This window comes from Symphalangus syndactylus, chromosome 22, assembly GCF_028878055.3.
Source record: "Symphalangus syndactylus isolate Jambi chromosome 22, NHGRI_mSymSyn1-v2.1_pri, whole genome shotgun sequence".
Lineage (NCBI taxonomy): Eukaryota > Metazoa > Chordata > Mammalia > Primates > Hylobatidae > Symphalangus > Symphalangus syndactylus.
The window spans coordinates 49,276,964-49,290,341 of record NC_072444.2 but is presented as its reverse complement, the minus strand read 5'-3'; the positions used below and the strand labels follow the sequence as shown (position 1 = coordinate 49,290,341).

General features: G+C 46.7%; 1 protein-coding gene across 2 annotated transcripts; it reads right to left on the bottom strand.

The window, feature by feature from the left end:
* Window positions 1-313: 313 nt before the first annotated feature.
* Window positions 314-10,581, bottom strand: NIFK (nucleolar protein interacting with the FHA domain of MKI67). 2 transcript variants are annotated; one of them, XM_055261238.2, is made up of 7 exons: window positions 10,224-10,581; window positions 9,092-9,229; window positions 5,370-5,478; window positions 4,167-4,378; window positions 1,748-1,807; window positions 1,559-1,627; window positions 314-1,188 (listed from the first exon to the last, which is right to left on the bottom strand). In XM_055261238.2, the coding sequence occupies exons 1-7, from the start codon at window positions 10,326-10,328 to the stop codon at window positions 1,120-1,122; spliced, it is 762 nt and encodes a 253-aa protein (XP_055117213.1). In that variant the 5' UTR covers window positions 10,329-10,581; the 3' UTR covers window positions 314-1,119. The 2 variants fall into 2 exon arrangements, with proteins under 2 accessions (XP_055117213.1, XP_055117212.1); XM_055261237.2 differs by having other exon boundaries at window positions 314-1,183; window positions 10,224-10,574.
* Between the last annotated feature and the right edge of the window lie 2,797 nt (window positions 10,582-13,378).

Genomic DNA, 13,378 nt, shown 5'->3' with positions numbered 1-13,378 from the left:
CAGTGGCGCAATCTCGGCTCACCGCAAGCTCCACCTCCCGGGTTCACGCCATTCTCTTGCCTCAGCCTCTCCGAGTAGCTGGGACTACAGGCGCCCGCCACCAAGCCCGGCTAATTTTTTTATTTTTAGTAGAGACGGGGTTTCACCGTGGTCTCGATCTCCTGACCTCGTGATCCACCCACCTCGGCCTCCCAAAGTGCTAGGATTACAAGCGTGAGCCACCGTGCCCGGCCTTGAATCTGAATTTTCTAATGAAGGGGAAAATTTACTATTTTTTTTCCCCAATGACTCCCAAGTCCTACTTACAAACAAATAAATTGTAGAAAAAGAGTTTAATTGCTGGTTATTGTTTGAATCTTGAAATACAATGCTTCACTGATGATACTGGTATAAAATGGTGGTTATTAATTCATGCTAGCACAACCAAAACTAATTTAACATTATTGGAAAAAATGAGTCATTTTTGAATCTCTATTAAAATCTGAACACATAAACAAATCTGTGCTAACACTGGAACTACCTTCTCACTCTACATATAATTAAACTTCCAGCTTCAACCATCTGATGTTGAATTCTAAAGCACCCCCATGAGTTAAATGTCCCTGACAAACCATGTAGGTGGACAAACAAGATTGGTGGTCTTTAACTGCTGGCGACAGAAAAGGCTGCAGTTTAGTACTTAAACCTGCAGTTAGTGGTCAACTTTCTATCCAGGCAGAGTAAACTAAGGAGAGCTATGAAATATCAAAAGAAAACTAGAGGCCAGGAGAAACAGGAAATGTCAGCCAAACCACTGCAAGCTGGTATGCACCCCTGTATTTCAGCCAAGGGCAGGCAATCCAAAATTACACACTGCTTTCCTTAACTTGACCAAACAGTGTATTTTTCCTCTGAAAATCTTGTCAAAGGTTGTATTTCATTGTACCTAGTAAAATACAAAGTCCACTCTCATAAAAATATTATATTTTTCAGAAGAAATATAATACACTGAAAATCACTGATTGCTTTTTCTTCGTCTTTTTTTCCGTGAATGTGTAGGTGTTTGAGTCTCTTGTATTTCTTCTTTTACACAGGATATGGGCTGTTTGAAAACTATTTCATCATCTTTATCATCATCATTCAGTTCAGCCACTTCAGATTTTCGCCTCTCCAAAAATGTTGGTGTACAAACTGGTGTGGGGCCCTGGACTCAACAAGTAAAGATTATAATACATAAATGTAAAACACGATTATGACCTTACCCAAAAATATCACCTCTCCTCTCTTTTTACAAGTTGTACCCCATTATTTTAGCTCTGTTACCATCTTTTGGTGATACTATTGCAAAGAATAGAAAACTTAGATGCTTATCAAACTTAGTACAGAAATTCACAATTAACAAATATAGCATGTTCCATTATAAGGTTTTAGGCAGAAAATTGCTAAATCAACAATAAAGATCTACCAAATGTCACAATATTTAATTTGAAATCTTAAAATGAGAGTAGCAGAAACTGCTTTTCCTCCTTCAAATTATTTCTATAATATCTGCTGTCTGGAGTATTGAAAACCATTTTACCTGGCTATCCACAGTCTTCTCAGGAGTGTCAAGAGTACCTGAAACTTTTTTCTTCTTCTTACGTAAAACCTTAAAATAAATGTTAAAAGACATCAATTGGAATATTGATCAGCTATAGTAGTCTTGAATATGTTTTCCTACTTATCCTTCTCTAATATCTTACATGTAAAAGGATAAAAAACATTTTACCTGGCCTTTTGTAGACGTCTGACGATTAGTTTTTGAAATACTTTCCGTTTTCTGTAAAATCTTTAATAAAGAAGTTAGAAATTGACAGTCTCATATCTTTTCTTTCTAAACCTAGCATTAGATCCTCATATATATTATCAGTAAATCCTCCCTAAATGACAAGAGCATTTCAATTTAAAAAATCAAAACTCATAAATACAGTGAATTATCTCAAGTAAAGGGCAAAACTAGGAAAAACCCAGTAGAGGAATTGACAGAGCTGCAGAGGTTGAAGGGAAGACCAGAACCTGGAGCTCATTGATTCACAGAATCCTGAATTCAGGAGGGTGGAAGCAGGAAGAATGTGCAAAGGCAGGCCACCCCCATCTCCTAAGTCACAAACAGGGTAGAGGAAAAGCAGTGCTTGCATGCCTCTTTTCAAGTTTTACTGTCTCAGTTCCCAAATGGTTCACAAGAGTACCAGGGCCTAAGGCCTTGGCGAAATATTCTAACGCTATTAAAGACAATATTTGGGATTTGGGCAAAAAATTAACCACTGAGAATTGAGCCAAAGGAGGATAACAAGGTCATCTAGTTTCTGGATAAGGTTAAAAACCTAGTAAATTGGCTGGGCGCAGAGGCTCACGCCTACAATCCCAGCACTTTGGGAGGCCAAGGTGGGTGGATCATGAGGTCAGGAGTTCGAGACCAGACTGGCTGACATGGTGAAACCCTATCTCTACTAAAAAAAATACAAAAATTTAGTTGGGTGTGGTGGTGTGCACCCATAGTCCCAGCTACTTGGCGGGGCTGAGGCAGGAGAATCACTTGAACCCGGGAGGCGGAGGTTGCAGTGAGCCGAGATAGTGCCACTGCACTCCAGCCTGGGTGACAGAGGGAGACTCTGTCTCAAAAAAAAAAAAAAAAAAAAAAAAAAAAAAAAAGAATGAGACCTTTACCTATACTAGCCATACCATAATGAGCTTCATTCTTGATCTATAATAAAAGACATAGCTCTCCTTACTGTGACAGATGAAGGAAAGGTTCAGTGTTTTGGTATCTACTTATAGCATATAGTAAGCCAAAGACTTAATTCTGGCAGTGTCACCTCTGAATGGCAATCTTTTTCTTTTTTTAGCGATACGGTCTTGCTCTGTTGCTGAGGCTGGAGTGCAATGGTACAATCACAGCTCACTGCAAACTTTAAATCCTAGGCTCAGGAGATCCTGTTGCCTCAGCCTCCTGAGTAGTAAGGACTACAGGCACACACTACCTCAACTGGCTAATAAATGGTAATCTAAGAGTATTATAGTCTTTAGTTAAATAGTGGGTTTACTTCAGTAACTTAAAACATCATGTGAGCTAAACAAATCAGATTATCTCCTTAAAAGAAGTTTCCTCTTCTGTATAATGGAAATAACAGAATCTGGTCTCATAATGTTTTAGGAAGAACCTACAATGGAATGTTTCAAAAGTTTAGTCAGGCCAGGCATGGTGGCTCACACCTGTAATCCCAGCATTTTTGGAGGCTGAGGTGGATGGATCACCTGAGGTCAAGAGTTCGAGACCAGACTGACCAACATGGAGAAACCCCATTTCTACTAAAAATACAAAAAATTAGCCAGGTATGGTGGCACGGACCTGTAATCTCAGCTATTCATGAGGGTGAGGCAGGAGAATCGCTTGAACCTGGGAGGTGGAGGTTGCAATGAGCTAAGATTGTGCCACTGCACTCCAGCCTGGGCAACACAGCAAGACTCTGTCTCAAAAAAAAAAAAAAAAAAAAAAAAAAAAGAAGGCCGGGTGCGGTGGCTCATGCCTGTAATCCCAGCACTTTGGGTGGCCGAGGTGGGCGAATCACCTGAGATCGGGAGTTCGAGACCCGCCTGACCAACATGGAGAAACCCTGTCTCTACTAAAAATACAAAATTAGCCGGGGTGGTGGCGCATGCCTGTAATGCCAGCTACTCAGGAGGCTGAGGCAGGAGAATCACTTGAACCCCACAGGCGGAGGTTGCGGTGAGCCAAGATCACACCATTGCACTCCAGCCTGGGAAACAAGGGCAAAACTCCATCTCAAAAAAGAAAAAAAAGTTTAGTCAAAAAACTGGCTGGGCACAGTGGCTCACGCCTATAATCCCAACACTTTGGGACTCTGAGGTGGGTGGATCACCTGAGGTCAGGAGTTCGAGACCAGCCTGGCCAACATGGAGAAAGCCCGTCTCTACTAAAAATACAAAAATTAGCCAGGTGTGGTGGTGTGTGCCTGTAATCCCAGCTACTTGGGAAGCTAGAGGCAGGAGAATCGCTTGAACCCAGGATGTGGAGGTTGCAGTGAGTTGAGATTGTGATAAGTGCTAGGCTAGGTACTTTATAAGGTACAAAGCTGCCCCCTCCCCTCCCCACAAGAAACCACAAAAAAGATTCCACGAATATTTACCAAAGAAGGAAAATCATAATCAATTCCTTTTTTAGCTAATTTCTTCCTGAGTAATCTTTCTTTCTTTTTAAATCGCTCCTCCATCCGTAGCTTTTGTGCTAGTGTCCTATTCCGATTATACCGTTTCACTGATGGATATGATGGCTGCTTAAATGGAATATTCCAGTCTTTAAAGAGTTCTTTATGTACTTTTTCAGGTGGCATAAAATGACCTATTTTTAAAAAGAAAAAACATAAAGGTATTTTAATGCTAACTTTAGAATCTCCCCAGTGCCATTCCTCACACAACAAAATATGGCTGGGTACAGCGGCTCACACCTGTAATCCCAGCTTCTCTCACAGCAATGGGAAGTGAATAGAGAGGCACTACCTGGGCAGCCTTGTCAGCTGTGAACTTGGGTACCTAAGACGGCCACATGCCACCATGGGCACAGGGAAGCTAGAAACTTCACTTTGCCTCCCAAGGGCAGCAGGATCTGGACAGGGATGCTGTCTGCACCCTATGGACTGCAGGGTAGGGGGCTGCACTGGCTCCTTTCTGCAGGATAAACTACTCATCTGGTGCTGTCACTCCTCCACTCCCTCTGGCTTCTCTCGTGTGGAAGAGCTACAGCCATTGCCATTTAGACAGATTTTGCAATGCGATTCCTGACCTTTGATGCTATCCCCACTGCCCTCAGGATAAATTCAGAACTTGCTGACTTAGAAGGCCTGCAGTAACCTGACCTGAAGCCTCTTCTTGCTCCCTCATCTCTTGCTACCTTTCCTCACATTCTCTCACAGCCGAATGGTTAGGCATCATTGGTTTGGCATTCACTGTCCCTCAGCCAGGAATGGTCTGTCTTCACTCCTGTCCCCTTCACCTGGCTCGCTCCTGTTTAGTCTCCAGGTTTCAATGTCAATTATACTTCCTTAGAGAAGCCTTTCACAGCCCATAAGAATGAGTTAGCTGCTCCTCCCATGTGTCCCCAAGGTGACTTGTCCAGTTCCATTTAGGGTAAAAACAGCTCTCAGGCTAGGAGATTTTAAAATTCCAATTAGAATCTGCCTGCAACATACACTGAAATCCTTGCACCATTCTGTAAGAGTCATCCCAGAGATGAAGTGGCATGTCCAAGCAGCTAGGCAAGCCGCCTTTCCCACCACAGTCACCCACCAGCAGCAGGCACCCAGGCAACCCTTCGGTAAGACAAGAGCACTTACACTCCAGGAGTCTTTCACCAAACAGGTAGTTGTTCATTGTTTCAGCAACTATCTTGGCAACATCCTCAGACTCAAACTCCACAAATGCATAGCCTTTGCTATTTCCAGTCTGCAACAGAGAAACCGCCACAAAAAGTAGAACAATTAAATTTGAATGCATCATCAAATTCCTAAAATGCCATTATTTTAAATAATGTATATTAGCCCCTTATCAAATATTATGACACGCTTAATTCTAACTTCAATTCACATATTCTGGGGACTGTTATGGGAAAAAGAAAAGATGCACGAGTCTGAACACACAGCTGATTTTCTGGTATTCTTGGGATTTTGGTTACATATGATAAATACACAATTCCTATGGCTGGAATTTACTCAGTAACAACATCCCACGATATTAACAAAGTCTTCAACTTAAAAGTCACATGGCTTAACAGCGGGAATCAGGAGGCTCATTTCCAGCAACAGTTGTGTCAATAACAAGCAACTTGGACACTTCCACAACTGAGTCTCATCTTAATTATCTTCAACAGGTGGATTCTGGGAAAAATTTAAATCCCTCAAAATCCATTTATAATCCCAACACTCAAAAGGGAGGGGAAGGCCAGGCGCGGTGGCTCACCCCCGCAATCCCAGCACTTTGGGAGGCCAAGGAGGGTGGATCATCTGAGGTCAGGAGTTCAAGACCAGCCTGGTCAACATGGTGAAACACCATCTCTACTAAAAATACAAAATATTCACTTTGGGAGGCCAAGGCGGGTGGATCTCGAGGTCAGGGGTTTGAGACCAGCCTGGCCAACATGGTGAAACCCCATCTTTACTAAAAATACAAAAAATTAGCTGGGCATGGTGACATGCAGCTGTAATCCCAGCTACTCGGGAGGCTGAGCCGGAGGAATCACTTGAACCCGAGAGGCAGAGGTTGTAGTGAGCTGAGAACGCGCCACTGCACTCCAGCCTGGGTGACAGAACAAGACTCCATCTCAAAAAAGAAAAACTAGGCCAAGAGAGGTGGCTCATGCCTGTAATCCCAGCACCCCAGGAGGCTGAGGTGGGTGGATCACCTGAGATCAGGAGTTCGAGACCAGCCTGGCCAAAATGGTGAAACCGTGTCTCTACTAAAAATACAAAAGTAGGCCGGGCACAGTGGCTCACACCTGTAATCTCCGCACTTTGGGAGGCTGAGGCAGGCGGATCACCTGAGATTGGGAGTTCGAAATCATCCTGACCAATATGGTGAAACCCCATCTCTACTAAAAATACAAAATTAGCCGGGCATGGTGGTGCATGCCTATAATCCCAGCTATTCAGGAGGCTGAGGCAGGAGAATCACTTGAATCCGAGAGGCTGAGGGTGCAGGGAGCCAAGATTGTGCCACTGCACTCCAGCCTGGGCAACAGAGTGAGACTCTATTTAAAAAAAAGAAAAAAAAAATTAGCCAGGCATGGTGGCAGGCACCTATAATCCCAGCTACTTGGGAGGCTGGGGCAGGAGAATCACTTGAATCCGGGAGGCGGACATCGCAGTCAGCTGAGGAACTGTGCCACTGCACTCCAGCCTGGGCGACAGAGTGAGACTCTGTCTCAAACAAAACAAAACAAAAACCAAAAAAAAAAGAATGAAATAGAAAATCAGCACATCACACAAAACAAGTTTAAATATTGTCTCATTCGGCTTTTATTTCAATTATGCTTACATGCATGTGTATGTGTGCTGGTTTGTGCTGTAAAACCCTCATCTTCTTTGTGATGGTAAAAACTTACTTCTTATTGTCAGCCAAAGTCTGCAAAATACTCTTCTAGAAAAATCTGTCTATACCTGTACAAAGATTGTTCCTAGCAGCTTAATCTAAAGAGTTAAAAATATTAAAAAACCTAATGTTCGGGCTAGGCACAGTGGCTCGCTCATGCTTGCAATCCCAGCACCTTGGGAGGCTGAGGTGGGTGGATCACCTGAGGTCAGCAGTTCAAGACCAGCCTGGCCAAAACATGGTGAAACACTGTTTCTACTAAAAATACAAAAATTAGCCAGGTGCAGTGGCCGGTACCTGTAATCCCAGCCACTCAGGAGGGTAAGGAAAGAGAATCACTTGAATCTGGGAGGCGGAGGTTGCAGTGAGCCGAGATCGCCCCCAAAAACAAAACCTAATGTTCAATAGGAGGATGGATAAACTTTAGTAGCCCAAGTAACGAGCAATGATAATAACAAAGGCAACAGAGTTACACAGATAAAGCTCAGATTATTGAATACAAAAATTCAGCTGAAGAATGATAGATTTTTTTTTTGAGATGGAGTCTCGCTCTGTCGCCCAGGCTGGAGTGCAGTGGCGCAATCTCGGCTCACTGCGAGCTCCGCCTCCGGGGTTCACGCCATTCTCCTGCCTCAGCCTCTCCGAGTAGCTGAGACTACAGGCGCCCACCACCACGCCCGGCTAATTTTTTTTTTTGTATTTTTTTTAGTAGAGACGGGGTTTCACCGTGGTCTCGATCTCCTGACCTCGTGATCCGCTGGCCTCGGCCTCCCAAAGTGCTAATACTGTATGTAGATTTATATACGTACACATATGTATTGTCGTACGTATGTATAGTAAAAACTTATAAACATATATAGCAATGAAAACTGAATTTGTGGCCACGCGCAGTGGCTCATGCCTGTAATCCTAGCACTTTGGGAGGCTGAGGCGGGAGGATCACAAGGTCAGGAGTTCGAGACCAGCCTGGCCAACACAGTGAAACCCCGTCTCTAGTAAAACACAGAAAAAATTTGGTGGCAGGCGCCTGTAATCCCAGCTACTTGGGAAGGTGACGCAAGGAGAATCGCTTGAACCTGGGAGGAGGAGGTTGCAGTGAGCTGAGATTGCACCACTGCACTCCAGCCCGGGCGACAGTGCAAGCCTCAGTCTCAAAAAAAAAGAAAGAAAACTGGATTTGTGAATTTAATTCCCTAATTAAAGGAGAAGGTGAAGAGCACTGGGAAGGGTACAAAAGGGACCTCAATTCTACTTACAATCTGTGTCTTTAGGACAACTAACAGATGATGGATGCACACCCTATCCCCCACATGCTAAATCAAATAGGTGTCTATAGCTACAACCAATTAAAGTTTATGTGCGGGGAAAGAAAAGTAGGTCACTCCTCTACTATTGAAACAAGCTACGTAAAGCTTTTTCTCATTAGAAGGCAGGTATGACACAAAGAGTAATTATATAGTGTTTATTGTGTGCCAAGCAATACTCTAAAGACTTTATATTTAACCTTTGACTAAATACTCCCAGGAAGTTTTACTTATATTTAACAGATCACAACACTGAAGCATGGTAAGGTCATATCACTCTAACTAGTAAGGTGTAGAGCCTGGCCCCAAACCCCGGCAGTCCAACTCCAGAGTCCTCATCTTTAACTATTCACTATATAAATCTTTGCTATTATAAGGAAGCTTGGACCAGAGGCTAATACAAGAAGATGTATAAACCTGGGCCTCATACTGCAGTTCATTTACCAAGACTGTCAATTTAATGTAAGGATTTGGAGAAATGTAAAAAACAAACTTTTACAATAATACTGATTTTGCTCCTGTAGCTGTTTCAGATTCTAAACCTTCTCCACTCTCCTTTTTGGAATGAAACCTAATAAGCAATAATGTATGTGTGAACGTGCTCTTTAATGTCAAGGATAATACACATTTGAAAAACAAAACATTAAATCCAACTGCAAAAATCTTACCCTTTTACTTCTGGACAGCCTGAACCGTGTCACAGTGCCAAACTGGGAGAAATATGAAAAGATCTGGGTTTCGTCAAGTAGGTTAGGTAGGTGGCGCACATAGACTACTCCAGGAGTAAGTTGTTCTTGTTTTTTTTGCTGAAGACGTAAAGACCAGGTAAATTAAATATATAAATAAGAAAATCACATTGTAACAAAATCCCTAGCCCTCGGCCCAAGGACCTACTCTGCATTTCCACTTACCACAGTAGTAATTAAAGAACTGGCTGTTTAGTGTTTCTCTCCCCACAAAGGCCATGGTCAAGCAGTAGTCAACTATCTTTCCGGCCTGGCATCCCAGCACCCAGTATAATATTAGTGCTCAATAAGTATGTCAATCAACGGATAAGCAAGGACATCTTTGAACAAGCCATTTTAGATCTTCTACCCAGAGAACTCTACATAAATGTAGGCTTCAATTTGGTATGCATATTACTGTTTACTCGCACTTCATCGAAAAATTTTCGATAGGCTTGTTAACTCTCACGGTACAGATTAGCCTTTCAGCGTCTCAGTCATCATACCCTTACCTCTGTAACAAGAACTTCTAAGTTTTTCTGTGTATTTTATGCTAAAAACCACAGAAAGTATAAGCGATGTCAGGGCCCTAGTCAGCAAGTGGAACCTGGCAAATACTCTATTTTAATAACTCCCAGATCACCAACCCGGCATACAAACTTCCCGAATGTGTTAAGTCTGGGGCCCCCATTTTTGGGGAAAATGCGGAAGCGTGACAGCTCTAACCCGGAGATCACCTGTGGTATGGGAGCCTATTCCCTCCAGCTGATTCCTTCCACTGCTTCCGTCACCCCAATACTTCCCCCTTACCCTCCACATGAAGGCTCCAAGGCCTCAGCGGCCAAACCCCTCCATCATTTACCGACCAGCGTAAACCCTTTCGTCTCGGAAACTGTGGCCTGCAAGCTTAAAAGGTCGGTCCCTGATTCGGTGGAATCCACTCGGGAGACCCTGGAGGTAATGAAGGCGTGCGCGAAGGCAAACGGCGCCCGGGCCGGGAACCGTGCAACCCCAGATACCCCATAGACCCGGTCCAACGCCCCCGCTCACAGCCTGGGCCAGGGTGCCTGCTCACCTGGGTTATGCGCTTGCGAACCTGCGCCACCTCCTTTTGAAACTCGACATCTTCCTGCGGGTTAAGCGACAGGATTGGCCCAGCCGGGCCAGAAAGAGTCGCCATGCCAAAAGCGGCCGACGCTAACCACGCGGCGCTCCCGGAAACGTCGGGCTCCCAGCTCCCCTGAGGCGGAAGTAGAGGCAGGACAGGGGCGCGGCGAAGCGCGGAGGCGAGGCGTGGCGAGGGGCGGGGAGGGCCATGAGTCGGGCGCGGGGTTGGAGCAGGAGTTGCCCGGGGAAGCGGGGGCGGGACACAGGGTGTGGCGAGGCGCGGGGCGGGGCATAAATTGGGCCGAGGGGCGAGGGCGGAGTACGAGGTCGTGCGAGAGACTGGGAGAGGCAGGAGTCGCGCGGAGGCGCGACATGGGGCGTGACGAGGAGCGGAGGGCGGGGCGTGAGTAGCGCCGAGGCGCGGGGGCGGGGCGAGGCGCGGCAGCGGGGTCGGGGTCTGGGTCTGGGTCTGGGGCTGGGCCGTGGGGAGCCCCCGCACCCTCGGCTGTCGGGGCGCCGGTTGGCTTCTCTTAAGAGTGCCTGAAAGAATTACGTTCACGCCTACTTTCAAAGAAGGTCTAAAATAAATTCCAAAACAGTACCTGTGTCCTTGAGATGCTGCTCTCATTCCTCAATTTGCTTATTATTATTATTATTTTTGAGACAGAGTTTCGCTTTGGTTGCCCAGGCTGGAGTGCAATGGCGCAATCTCGGCTCACTGCAACTTCCAACTTCCGCCTCCCGGGTTCAAGCGATTCTCCTGCCTCAGTCTTCCGAGTAGCTGATTACAGGCGCCCGCCACCATGCCCGGCTTAATCTGTATTTTTAGTAGAAACGGGGTTTCACCATGTTGGTCAGGCTGGTCTCGAACTCCTGACCTCAGGTGATCCACCCGCCTCAGCCTCTCAAAGTGCTGGGATAACAGGCGTGAGCCACCGCGCCCGGCCCTAATTTGGTTATTCTTTCACTCACTTGTGTGTGAGCCCTCCCGTGTGGCCCCGTCCATCTTCGGCCCTTAAGAGAACTTACAGCCTGGGGGCAGCATGGCTGCTTTAAGAGATCGAAGAGCCTCGTGGGGGAGAGGCACACTGGGTGGCGCAGGACGGTCCCCCTTAGGAGGTGGCGTTAGCACCGAGGCCTGAAGGCTAAAGAGCGGGGTGTGGAGACCTGAGCGCCTGCCGTCCGCTGGACCGGACAGGCCTGCACAGTGTTCCTAGGTCTAGAAAGAAGGACGCGGCAGTGGGGTTGAAGCCCAGCACAGGAGGGAAGAGCTGCGAGGCGGCAGGCTGGAGCCCCATGACTCTGTGTGTCAAAGTATGAAACTGGGGTTTTGTTGTAAATGCGAGGGGATATGCGGGTTTAAAGCGAGGCTGTGGCTGTTTGCATCTTTCTTTTTTGAGACGGAGTCTTGTTCTGTCGTCCAGGCTGGAGTGCAGTGGCGCGATCTTGGCTCACTCACTGCAACCTCCACCTCCTGGGTTCAAGCAATTCTCCTTCTTCAGCCTCCCGAGTAGCTGGGACTACAGGTGCGCACCACTACTCCCGGCTAATTTTTGTATTTTTAGTAGAAACGAGGTTTCGCCATTTTGGCCAGGCTGGTCGCGAACCCCTAACCTTAAGTGATCTACCCGCCTCGGCCTCCCAAAGTGCTGGGATTACAGGCGTGAGCCACCGCACCTGGCCTGTTTGTACCTTTCAAATACTATTATACTAGTGAGTAACTGGGTGGAGAGGAAGGATGGAGAGTGGATTGCCGAGGAAGCAGGGAGGTGAGGCGAGAACGACAGATCAAGCACAGCTGTGTCAGGGGATAGCTGCGGCCCGTGTTCTGGAAGCCGTGAAGGCGGCCCAGGGTGTGTGTGCCCGAAGAGTGGCCTGTGGGCCTGAGGTGGAGGCCCTGGGAGGGAGTGCCAAGCGAGGCCAGCCCACTTCCTCTGACAGACATGCCTCCCACGCTCACAGTCTTCGCCTCCTTCACCCCTGCACCCTCCGGCTCAGCGCCACCGTCACCCCCAAGGGGGCATCCCTGACCCTGTAGCAAAGTCAGTTATTCCAGTTAAGCGCTCTCTTCCCATTCTGTTTTCATGGGTAGGCTGGATTTTCAGGAGTGAGCGAGCAAGAGCAATTTGATTCTTTTTCAGGGCTGCCCCTTTCCATGGGCTTGTTCTTGCTCCCCCCAGGATGAAATCTTGGGAAGAGCCCCGCACTTGTGATTGCTCATCAGATGTCAGTCAATAGAAGCATGTTCCACGCGTTCAAAATCTAATATCAAATGTCTCCTCTCCCCAGCTCAGTCCACATCGTCTTTCTTCTTGGCTCCACTTTCTCTGTACACCCCAGTTTCTGTTTTTGGGCTTTCCAGGATTAGGACAGGGAAGAGAGGGAGGAGAAAGCAGAAAGGGGCTCCTTGCTGGCAGGTGCCACGTGGCCAGGGAGTTTCAGAGGCGGCAAATGCCAGGTTGCTGGCACCTTGTCTCCAAGCACACTTTTGAGGTGTCCCTACCTGGCTGCTTATGACTCCACCTGCCTGCCAGCCGAGGTCAGCTCTGTGCCCAGAGGCTCCTCCTGGAAGGGCCTTTCCAAGTGGACTTTATCATCCTGATCCTTTAAGAAGGGCCACATCTTTTGTCTGTCACTGCCATGGGATTGCACTCTGCATTGCTGCCAGGCAGGCCTCCTGGCTGGCATCATAGATGTTGGTGTATAAACCAGGTACAAGTGCCTGTATCCCCCAAATTCCAGAGGATGTAGACCAAGTTCACTGGTTCCCTGAAGGTACCATCCGTGTCCTCTTGTGTGTGTGTGTGTGTGTGTGTGTGTGTGTGTGTGTGTGTGTGTGTGTGAACACTCCCCTCCTTCCTGAAGATGGAATCTTGACATGTCTCATAGCTACTTAGGGGAAATGAGGATACGGGAAGGAATGACAGCAAGCAATTCTCTATGGAAATCCTTTCTCAGGTTTTCCCAGTCACTTCCACCTCTATGAGTTCCTGGCCTTGCCTTACATCCCCCTAGGTGGGTAGTGATCCAAGGCTTCTCAAACTTGAATGAGCATGTGGATTGCCTGGGGCCCTTGGGACCAGACAGGTGCTGATTCAGTAAGTCTGAGGTGGCCCAGGTTCT